Source organism: Chrysemys picta, chromosome 2 (assembly GCF_011386835.1).
Source record: "Chrysemys picta bellii isolate R12L10 chromosome 2, ASM1138683v2, whole genome shotgun sequence".
Classification (NCBI taxonomy): Eukaryota; Metazoa; Chordata; order Testudines; family Emydidae; genus Chrysemys; species Chrysemys picta.
The window spans coordinates 119,080,864-119,093,222 of NC_088792.1; the positions used below are offsets into that span (position 1 = coordinate 119,080,864).

At 43.8% G+C, this 12,359-nt stretch overlaps 1 protein-coding gene across 1 annotated transcript in view; it reads right to left on the bottom strand.

Annotated features, from left to right (window-relative positions):
• Positions 1-269: 269 nt before the first annotated feature.
• ERP44 (endoplasmic reticulum protein 44) overlaps positions 270-12,359 on the bottom strand; it is a 116,223-nt gene continuing 104,133 nt past the window's right edge. Inside the window, exon 12 of the mRNA XM_005292617.3 lies at positions 270-877. Within this exon, the coding sequence (XP_005292674.3) occupies positions 776-877 (102 nt within the window). The 3' untranslated portion in view covers positions 270-775. The remainder of the gene's footprint in view (positions 878-12,359) is intronic.

The window sequence follows — 12,359 nt, forward strand, 5'->3', positions numbered from 1 at the left end:
GATAGTATGTGATCATGTAATTCAAGACTATCATACTGCATGGGCAACCTTAATTCTGGCCTCTCAACTTTTGAGTGCTTGATTTTGCAATCTTAAGATGTTCCTTTAACTTAGCTTTTTATGTGCAACAGCATTAAGGGCTCAGGCTCATGAGAGAAGTACAATATAGACATATCATTAATCATCTTAATTTTCTCACATGATACTTTTAACAGTCATGCTTGTTTACTCATGCAAGTTTCATCTGTACAGTAAAATACCACACAAGATTCTGTAAAACTTTAATTTATTCCCCCCCCAAGTATCCAGAATATGCCCTTTTGATGAGAAGAATGTGACAAAAAAAAAAAATGAGTACCAGCATAACTATTCACATGGAGAGGAAGAAAATAAAAGCACATACTACCCGATTACACAGAAAACAACCCAAAAGTCCTATTTAATGGGATAGTGCAAGTTAACAGCATGTCTCTGGCAATGATACCTTCATTTGGATTATAGAAGTTTTACAGAATAGAGTTAGATCAAAAGTCTAGACGGGTCTCTGATATTTTACTCTAGCATTAGGAACATAACTTTTGAAAGATGCTGTACAGAATGACCCACCAAACAAATGTATTTACAAGCCCGGGGAGAAAGGAAAAAAAAAACCAACTTATTTTTTCAGTTTATCCCAAATAAAAATACACAGAATTATGAAAATATAGGGTTACTATTTCCACCACACAGAAGTCAATGCTGCTGTCTGAAAGGCTTGCAAGATTATTTCAAGTTTTTAAAGTTCATCTTTTTCTCTCAATAAGGTGTACCTATGTTCACTGGGTGCTAGTTTCTGGAACGAACTCTCTGGTGGGCTGCTTGCTAAATCTTGAATTGGCTGAAAAAGAACACAAAAGTATGTTTTCATTAAGTAAAGATACTCTTTAAGATTATTGCTTATGAGAAATGAGACTAAAAACAAACAGAACACTAAGTTTCTTGAACTGGATGGAATGAATTTCTTTTATATACTCAGAGAAATAACCTGGTTTAAAAAAAACACTTAAGGTTGCTTAAAGGGGAAGGCCCATCCACACAGACCCTTAACATCAAGGAAATACCCAGTTAACATTTCCTCCTTCAACACATCTTCACCACCACACATGAGCCTAGACAGATTCTGATCCTCCTAAGACCCAATCACCTCCAGTGTGTACAGTAACAATACTCTCACCACATTTCTCACCAGCACACTAAATGCAAAACCTTAACTCTGACCTCAAACTTCAACATATATGTGCATTATTGAATAGTATGGTTATTTTCCTATGGGGAAGTAGGAGACAAGTACCTTAACCACAAGACCATCCTATAATGCAAACAGCATGTGATCATGTAATTACTTTGTTTCTCAGTACTCTGCAGAAGTGGTTATGGTGCAACAGTCCCATTTTACACATATATTTGTCCTCGTCTAGGAGATGGTGTGGCTAAGTGAATGAAACTTGACTCCATCACATTCATGACCCATGTTCCATTCCCAGAGGTGCCAAATACTGTGCACGCTCAGATCCTCAGTTACCTTGTCTGTAAAATGGGGAGGAAGATACCTGAAGATACCTTGCTCCATAGTAAGGTCTGTGAAGCACATGATTAAGATAAGAACATTTAGATCTGGACATTGGTGTGTTGGGAAGGGGGAATTTGGTAAAGGAGATGTCAGAAGGCTGGCATCTGGAACGGGACAGAGTTAAGGATGTGTACATGTGCAGTAGTTGTAGTAATAGTGATGTGTGTCATTCTGAGTAGGAACAGAAGGTATGTACTGGTAGGTGGCTTAATTTTTGATTTCTTAGCTGAGTCCCACACATGCAGTAACAAAAGCAAAGTTCTGAACAAAGCTGTCTGAATATTAATTTCCTAGGAATTTTTTTTTATGTTTAAGTGGGTTGAGTGAGGGGAATCCTCAGAGCAGTGTCACAGAAATGCAGAGATGATGGACAAAATTTTATCTCAAGCTGCACTTCTCTGATTGATAAAACCTTCTCCACCAGAATCTACACCTAAACCATCTGTTTAGCCACAAAAACGTGTAGTTGCTTATGGAGAAGAGTCTATGTGTTGGCTACCTGCTGCTGTGTAAGTTTTCGGTTATGACAAATAACGGCAAAAATGCCCCTTATCCTAAAAAGTTGGTTAACTATGGCTGTGCCAAATCCACTGGAGATTCTTCTGTCTGCCAATAAGTCAGACTGTCACTGACAAATTTCAAACAACTGCAAAAGGTTTTTATTAAAAATGTATACAACACAAACTATACAGACAATTCAAAGGCCACCTGTACATGGAGAAAGACAAATATATGCCTCCTAGTAAGCAGAGTTTGTCACATACACACACATAATAGCATGGTGCTGTTTGAAGGGTTATGTAATGTATACCAATTGGACACATATACATACTTATACGTGTGTTTTGATGGCATGGGGAAGGAAGACGAGAGGATGGCAGTGAAAATAGGCAGCTATTCTAGGCAGCAGGGCTGTCTGTGTGCAGAATTCCCTCAGGAGTGTTCATGTTGCCTTTACTGGTGGTTTCCTTGGTTTTCAGTGATTGCATAGACTGGAAACACACCCAAATAACCTTTTTTCTAAATGAACTTATTTTGTGGGGGAACATATAGGAGGGACAGCATGACCTAGTTAAATTTTCACGAGAAAGTAACTTTTGAGACTTGATTTCCCAATAACAACATTGCACTGTAATAATTTATGCAAAACATATTTTCTGCACATAAGTATTTGTAGATATGTATGTCCACTCATTGATATCTACCTGTTTGTAACTAGTGATTAATCTCTGGATAGCAGAGAGGTTCATACAAGAGTAGAGCAGGCAGGACCTGGTAAGTTGCAGAGGCGGCTGGGGAGTTGCAGAAGTAAGCCCTGTCTAGCATGCCAAACCCTCAGGCAGTTTATCCATATGCTGTGCAGAGCTACACAGCAAGGCAGGTGGAACTTGCTACAATTTTCTTCTCCTGCCTGGGGAGTCGGGTGTCCCAGGTGGACTGACTTGTGTATAAGCAAATACCTTAAAACCAGCTACAAATGGTTGGTTTATACACAAATATACACAGTCTGGATTTGTATTTTATGTTAAAATACAGGATTGTGCCTTGAATCTGCATTCTGTACATCATCTCGTATAGCGCGATAACAGTTTTAGCACCAACCCTTTCATCTAGATACTTACACATTTGAATTTTGAGTACAGATTCTTCCATTATAATCAAAATACTAATGGCAAGCAACTACAGGACATAGAATTGGGGAGTGAAAGAGCAATAGGTCTCATTTACTGATTACTAAACTTGCTTTAATGCTGTAATAGTCATTAATCCAAACCGGAAGTACAGACTATAATGAACAATTCATCAATCAAAATTTCCTCTCAAGAGCCCTGCCTCAGTAGTAAAAAAAAAATCACAGCACATTCAGAGCAAATGTGCAGCTATTAAACTATTTTTCTCTTGGAGAGCCAAATAACTTGAAACCTAGAAATGCTTGTAATCCCACTGAAAGCTGGAATTTCAGACATCAGACTATGTACTGGAACATTTTTGCAGTAGTAAAAAGATGTTTTAGATGCCTTCTCTCATAAGTCACTGTGATAAAAGACACAGATTATTTATCAGAAGTCCTTACATTTCTGCATGTGGAACTTTAAGGTCCACTGCCTTCAATAAAGTGGAAAAATAATGTGATTTGAGGATAAAAGCAGTGGTGAGCTATCAAGAATAAACTTCATACTTAATCTCAAAATAAATTCACCAGAATGGAAATGGCATTAAAAGACTTCAGATTTCCACAATGAATAAAAATGTAAGAGGCAGAAAATGACACCAGCATCTTTTAGTGAGGAGGCATATCTTTTTTCTTCTTTTTAAAAAGAGTTTTGGTTTATTAACTGCAGACAGATATTATTGTGTGCAAGGAAGGTGCTCAGAGATGACAACAATAAGAGGCCAGATGTGTGTCTAAATTAGGTGGCTATAAATTGTAGTGTCAGAAGATGTCTCATACTAGATGGCTCATTGATCTAGCAGCTAAAGGCATAACAAGATCCAGTGGCTGGAATTTGAAGTCAGCAAATTTCAAACTGGAAAAAAATGCTTACTAATCTGTTCTGTAACTATTGCTCTTTGAGATGTGTTGCACGTCAGTTCCAGTTCAGGTGACTCACAAAGCAGTTCAATCCTGAGGTGGGATCGAAGTCTACCTGAATAATGATGGAAGGACTATGCATCCAAATCTGGCATCATCGCTAGACTGTTGAGAGATGGCCTAATGAGATGCAAAGGTATGTACTAATGACCAAGCTGCAGCTCTACAAATATCCAGAATAGGCACTTGAGTGAGAAAGGCTGCGTGTGATCTCGTTGAATGTGCTACTAGCACAAACATATGCAGAAGGAAATGCACAACGAGATTTGTTGACATGAGACCGGAAGGTCCATCATACTGTCCACAACCATCATGAACAGTTGTGAGGATAACCTAAACAGTTTAGTCCTGCCCAAGTAAAACACTAATGCTCTCCTAACATCCAAATGTGTGGAGCCACTCTCCTCATTCTTATAAGCATGAGACTTTGGAAAGAAAGAAAGTTTGTAAGTAAAGTGCCTGACTGATGTGGAAGTGAGAAACCACTTTGAAATTTTGGATGAGGGTGTAAGTATACCTTGTCCTTGTAGATGTTTGTATATGGTGGGTCAGATACTCAGATTCTCAATTCTCCTACTCTCCTTGCGGAGGTAACTGCCACCAAAAGGCAACCTTCACTGAAAAATGCAGCAACAGGTAGCCAACGGCTCAAAGGGCTGTCGCCTTAGCTTTGCTAATACCAGGCCTAAGTTTAAGGGGGAATAGGATCCTCTATTTGGGGGTATAGATGGTTCAGACCCTTCAAAAACTGACTTTGGACTGGAGAAAAGTAAGCAATTAGCAATCAGAGGATGGAAAACTGAGATAGCTGCTAGTTCCTGATGAAACTAATGCCAAGACCTTGCTGCTTCAGGAAGAACACATAGTGAAGCACATGTTGTATTGGAGCCCAGCTCAGCCCAGCACTTTTTTGCTGAGACCAGCAGGAGAATCTTTTCCACTTCAACAGGTAAGTGTATCTAGTAGAAGGTTTTCTGCTATTTAAGAGGATGTTTTGTATGTTGCTTGAACAGATATTCTTGTGTGGTGTTAGCTATAGAGCATCCAACTGAAAGATGAAGGAGGTGCCTATGGTCCTGTGAGATCAGGTCTGCTTCTGGTGGTAATGGAACCCTGGTTGAGAAGCTAACCAGAGTGGAAAACCAATGCTGGCGAGGCCATGCCAGTGCTATGGAGGATCGTGTGAGCATGGCCCTGTTTGATTTTTAACACTGCATAGGAGTGGAACCAGAGGGTAGACATAGGGCATCGGGAAGGTGTCCATTAAAGTCTCTGGATGGTGACATGCTCATGAACAAAATTGGTGCAAACAGGTCTATGTGCGGGGGGAATCACCCCAAGCTTGAAAAATTTATCTGACTATATCTGGACAGAGATCACTCGCAGTGACTGGTGAAAGATCTCCTCACTCAGTTTGCCAGACTGTTCTGGACACATGGCAGGTGGGAGGCTCTGAGGTGGACTGAGCTGATGATGCAAAACACTACTGCCATTTGGCATAGAAGTGTCAATCTTGCCCCTCCCTGGCTGTTCACATAGAACATCACAGTGGTGTTGACTGGAAGAACTAGCAAATTCCTTGGGAGAGGAAAGCATGACAAGCTAGATGAATGGCTCTCAACACTTACATTTATATGGAGAGCCAAATCTTGGCCAGGCCAGAGACCTGAAGCCTGTAGAGTCCACAGGTGAACTCCCCAACCTAGGGTGGAAGCATCTGTAACCAGAGACAAAGTAGGATGTGGGGAAACAAAGGGGTACTCCCATAAGTATGTTGGTTGGGTCCATCCACCAGTCAAAAAAGGGTAAGACTTCTGTGGGCCAGGGCTCCCCGCCGCCGAAGACCTGGACCGCCGCCAGGTGAGTACAAGAGCCGCAGCTCCCCCACTTTGCCCCAGGCCCCCTGAATCCTCTGGGCGGCCCTGCTGTAGGCACTTAAACCAACGTGTCCAGTGAATGATGAACTGGGGAATACACCACGCTCAGCCAGCTCTGCAACTTAGTGAAACACAGCCTGGCATGTCAAACCACATACGTACATGAAGCTATGAGGCCCAGAAGCCTGTGGCAATTCTGGGCTGTCGTGGTGGGATGGACCTTCAGGTGTAATGAAATGTCTGGAGGAACGCCCTGGCTTCTGTGGAATCCAAGACAGCTGCTATAGGCTCTATTCTCTGAACACGTGAGAGGATTGACTTTTCTTCACTGATCAGCAAACCCGGTGGATTGGATCTTGGCCATGCTGGATATCATTTGGCTTTTGGAAAGGACTCTCACCAACCAGTCATCCAGCCATGGAAACACCAGATTTTCTCAGGAACACAGCCACTTGCCATGCACTTTGTAAAAACAGGTCGCAGATGGCCCAAATGGCAGAACTGCAAACTGACAGTGGGATTAGCTGATCATAAATCTGAGGAATTTCCTGTGCCGTTCATGTATTGCCACATGAAAACACTCATCCTTTAGATTGAGTTCTGGATACCAGTCAGCAGGATCCATAGAGGGGATAATCAGAGTGACCATGTGAAACAATTTTCTTTATGTGCTTGTTCAGCTCTAGCAAGTCCAGAATGGGTCTGAGACGTCCTTTTGCTTTTGGAATTAGGTAGTAGTGAGAATAAAATCTCTTTCCTCTGTAAAAAGGAGGAAATTCCTCTATGGCTCCCAATAGGAGGAGAGATTGCACCTCCCGAAGAACTTCCTCATTAAAGTGGTCCCAGAAAAGGGACAGGGAAAGGGGCAAGGATAGAAATAAACTCAAGAGTGTATCCCAGCTCCTTAATGCTTGAGACCCACTGGCCTTAGTGATATGGCTTCAAGCACTTAGGAAGTGGGATACTGTGTTGGAAAAAACAGGGGCAGGAGAAACTGATACTACAAACTGGTAAGTTACTCTCAACAAGAAGGTTGAACTGACTGCTTGGTGTTTCAAGGCTGTCTGGATGATGATCTCACCGTGGCTGAAAAGAAAGGAAGAGGTGGTTTCCTCCTGTAACTTTTCCCTTTCCTTCTAGATTGGTCCTGGTGCCGAGACATACCAGAATAAAAATGGTGATACTGCTGTGGATAGAACTGCTTCTTCTTTGGGAGGGGAGTGTAAATACCCAAAGACTTGAATATAGTCCTGGAGTCTTTAAGGTTATGAAGCTTGTCATCGGCCTGCTATGAAAAAACCTCTGTCCCTCAAAAGGGAGATCCTGAATGGTCTGTTGGACCTCCTGAGGAGGACTCAATTACTGGAGCCATGAACATCTGTGCATTGTAATGGCCAATATCATGGCTCTGGCAGCAGAGTCAACACCATCCAATGCAGCCTGAAGCAAGGTCCTGGTTACCAACTTTCCTTTGTCCACTACTGCCAGAAGCTCTTGTCTGGCCTCCTCTGGTAACTTCTCTGCAAATATTAAAACATTGCCCGGTGGCAGAAATTATAATGTCCCAGCAATGCTTGCTGATTAGAAATCTGGAGTTGTAGTCCAGCTGTTGAATAAGCTTTCCTGCCAAAAGATCGAGCATCTTTGCATCTTTTGATTTTGGGGTAGATACCCACTGACCATGGTGTTTGCTCTTGTTAGCAGCTGAGACCAAAGATCCTGGGGATGGGAAGGTGTGATGAGGTATACAAACCCCACACTTTAAGGCTGCTCTGGGCTCAGCCAGCCCTGCCTGCCATACCTACAAGAGATGCACAGACTGGAGGAGGAGTTAAAAGGGAGCAGAACAGCTTACTTATGGCCAGGGAAGCAAAAGGACCATTACCTTGCAGCTCCTAAGGGAAGGGCTGAGGGAAGGCAGGATCTCTTTCACAGCAACTGCTTGAAGTTCCCTCCCTGAGGGAAGGGAGGACCTGCTTCTGATAGACCCTGAGAGGGAGGCATTTCCCCTCTCATCTACTAATCCAGTTTGTGTGTGTTGATTCCCATGTTTTGTTTAGGGACTGCCCCTGAAGGGGAAAGACTTAGAACCAGCCTGGCTGGAGGCCCCAGGCATGAGAGGATGCAGCTGCTGCCCCAAGAGGGAGAGAGCTGCCATGCCATGTCCGACCGTGAAGCAGTGCCAGGCAGTGAGCTGACCCCCTTCACACTGTCTTGTTACAGACTGCGAACTCTGGACAACAGTGGGGTGGTAGGAAGTGGCCCAGGGAGGCACCTTTAAAGTGCCCCTGGGTGTCAGGAGCTCAGGCTCAGAGGCTTGCATGCTCCCGGACTAGCGTGATCAAGGACAGCTGCTGCTAAGCCTGGTGCCTGCTCCAGTGGGCGGTACAGCCATGTTGGAGGAGCTGCCTGCGCAGGGCGCTGGCTCCTGTGAGTGACGGCCCGACGTGTCACAGCTTTCGCTGCATGTCAAAGGGCTTATACGCTGACCACTAGGCAACATTCCCCTTGAGTGAAGACCATCAAACGAGGTGTAAAAATGTTCAACCCCCTCTAAGGGGACATAATACCCGACTCAGACCTTTTTGCTGTAGGAGGCAATGAAGATGGTGTTTACCACAATATTTTTTGGGGCTCCAGAATAGCCTCAAGTGGGTACTGCCTCTTGAGAAAGCACCACAGATCTCAAGATATGAACCAATCTGTGTGTGGCCTCCTGTACCACTTCCACCTGGATATCTAGGGAGGAAGCCACCCGCTTTAAAAGGTTCTGGTGGGCCCCAGTGAGGAAACACCAGACATAACCATCTCGTCGGGCAATGAGGAGGAGGAACCCAAGACTGGCTGAGGTGGAGCTTCCCCCAATTCCTCCAAAGGGGGAATTCACTGAGGCAGACTGCTCACGTTCGGTACCAGGCCTGGTACTGGGAGCAGCTTCTTGCAGCTTTAGCCATGCAGGATCATAACATCTACTGGAGGACATAGAGGGCAGATGGTGCACAGACGGTTTGGAGGCAGGAGGAAACCCGCCTGGGTTCCAATACCGCCATCGATATGGCACTGGAGCTCAACTTCTTCCCAACCATGGCTACTAGCCGACCAACAGGGATGCTCCACTAGATACCAGAGGTTAAAGCCTCTCGAAGGAGAGCAATGGCTTATGTGATGTGGCTGCGACACACAAGATCCGACTTCCCCCTTGGACAATGAACTTTAGTCATCCAACCAGGTAGGTGCAGTGTCTCTTGGTGCCAGGGAGTAGTGACAGGAGTCCAGAGAGGATGGCATTTAGGGGAATCATAAGCTGGCTTGCCTCTAGATGGCACTGCACGAGTGGGTACCAGATTGTCTGGAGGTAGCAGTGGTACTGGGTACAGAACTCCAGTAGCCAGCAAATCCATGTGAGTGTCCATCAGTACCGAGAGAGACATCTGCCAGTGACGCCAGCACTCAGCAGGTATATGCCTTAAGTGTTGACAGCACCAGGAGATTCTGTTGCTGCTACTGCTGAGCCAAAGACGACGCTGAACAGGATGGTGCTCCACTTAGAGGTCGATCTCAATGGCACCATTATCGGCGCTGAAGTCGACGACCTCTCTTGAGGTGGTATCTGTACCACAGAGTGCCTCAGCACTATGCGCGCTCCATTCTCCTTCCCAACTTGATTGCTGGAGTTTAGTGCCAGGGACCTTGATTTCCTGGATGATGGGTCTCTGGATGCTGTCTTCTGATGCTGCTTCTTCGGTACCAGAGAAGGAGATTGCCACAGACTCAGCCTGGACAGGGGGAACACTCCTGACTAAAGCAGAGTTGTGCAGTGCCTGCCCTGAATGGGAAGCCTCTGAGGGTGGGCACAGGGCTGCCTCCATAAGAAGGTACTTCCCTGTCTTTTTTGGGCTAAGTCCCTGTAGATTTGGCATCTTTCTCTGATGTGACCTTTTTCTAGGTACTTCAGGCACCAATAGTGCAGGCTGTTGACCAGAACTGTCTTCTTACATGCATTGTAAAGTTTGAAACCTGGGGACCAAGGCAAGCCCTGGCAATGGTACCAAAAACTGAAAGGAACGGAAATGTATGGTAGTAAAAAAGGAAACCTATTAGTAGGGAAAAAATCCCCTACACTAAGATTGTATACTATCAACTATTGACAAGTACCAACTACATACAATAAAAATACTGAGAAAGAGGAAAACACTTGCAGTAGCAAGGTAGAATGCTCTGACAACAGTCACAGGTGGTAAGATGGAACTGGAGGCAGCTCTTCCCTTTATATCATCCCACAACAGCGTAAGTAAGCAGAGGGCACATGTGCTATCCTGATGGGAATTGCTGAGTGAAAAATCTCCAATGCTAGTGCACTAAGCAAGCACACACCTGAAGTGGAATGGACATGTGCAATCACTTGACGCCTTTTTTTTTATTATTATTCCAGGGTTTGTCTACACTGAGTTATTCTGGAATAACTCCATGTGGGGAAACTTATTCTTGAAAAAGAGTGCCTTGTTCTGGGTTAGCTTATTCTATTTTCAAAGCTATTGTGCTCTAAATTCACGTCCTACCTTAATATAAATTAATTATCAAGTGTAGACAAGCCCTTAAATAGCGAGGGGAATAAACAATTGGAACAGCTCAGGGATGTGGTAAATTCTCTATCATTAAGAGTTGCAGGGCTTATCTACATTTGAAATGCTACAGCGACACAGCAGCATGGCTGCAGTACTTCAGTGTGTGCTGATGGGAGGGGTTCTCCTATCGTAGTAGATATCATCTTCCTGAAAGGTAGGAGCTAGGCTGACAGAAGAATTCTCCCATTGATTTGGCACTGTCTACGCTGGGGGCTAGGTTGTCTTGACTATGCTGTTCAGGGGTGTGGATTTTTCACACCTCCGAGCAATGTAGTGAAGCCAAATTAAAAGACCTCAGTCAAAAACATGGGTCTTTCTAAAAGACATGCTCTAGTTCAACCACAAGTATGGGGCTGGATGCAGGAAACACTTCATGAAATTCCATGGCCTGTGTTATGTACGGATTCAGTTTAGATATAAAATATATCTTCTAACATGGCTCCCAGAATCAACTGAAAGGAAAAGCCAGCCAAAAGATGCCTAGAATGTGCACGCCTGGATTGCCACAGAGATACAATGAAGGACCTCTTTTCAAATTATATTGCACCTGACAGAAGCACTTACTGTACTTGTGTTACATTTTGTTCACGGAAGCAGGACCATCAACCCAACTTTCAGAAAGTACCATAGTATCTAATGACAAGTGGCTAGGACCTCCATTTTATTCCATCTGAAATATGGCATCTTCAGTAGTCCAGCAGTCCCTTGACACCACCAGAAGGAACAGTTTAGATAGTCAAAATGGAACTTCTACATAACAGGGCCCAGGTGTTCCTTTAAGGTCTCTTCTTGAGTTCTGAGCTGATGAGTACATCACTGAAAAGACTGGCTTCAGTGTTCAGTACAACAATCTGATCTGTGATATCTACTTGCAAAAGTCTGTAAACTTTCATGTCCTGTGTTAAATGCCTGAAAGCTCTTCCCCTCCCACCCACTGCTTCCTATAAATCTCATCCTAAAATGGCCTGAAAGGATTCAAAGGGAAAAGGCTTGAGTGAGCCAGTCAAATGTTTCAGCTGAGCATCTGGGACTTGATCCTCAGTCTTGCATAGGTCACTTTGCCATGACAGCATCACAAAAATGACTCTAAAGCTGCCCTAAAGTGGCAGCTGAGGATTCTCCTGGTGTAGCAGTGTTCCTGCGCCAGTCCTCAGCATGCTCCAGGATTGCAAGTGGTGAAAAACAGTGTAACCACCACTGAGGTGTGCTGAACTCAGGTGAACTTGAGAATGGAGCTTCTACGACTACATTTGAGCCACACACATTGGCACAGTTGCATAAAAATAACCCAAGCTCAAAAAGATCAATTTGCTAAGAACAAGTGGAGATGTAGAAAGAGCAGAAAGAAAATCAGAGGAGAAAGTACTAACAGATTAAAAAATACCAAGTCCAGCTAGTTAGATAGAAAGGAAATGACAGTCTCATGGCTAGAGCACAGGCCTGTGTGTCAGATTTGGGTTCTCTTCTTAAATCTACCACATACAGTACTTTCTTTCAAATGTGGGCAAGTGACTTAGCCACACTGTGTCTTAATATTTCCATACTGCACAAGAGTGTTGTGAGGGTTAATTAATTAATGCTTGTGAACTGTGTTGAAATCCTCTGATGCAAAATATTAATATGAGATTTAACAGGTACGTGGCCAAAGAATATTA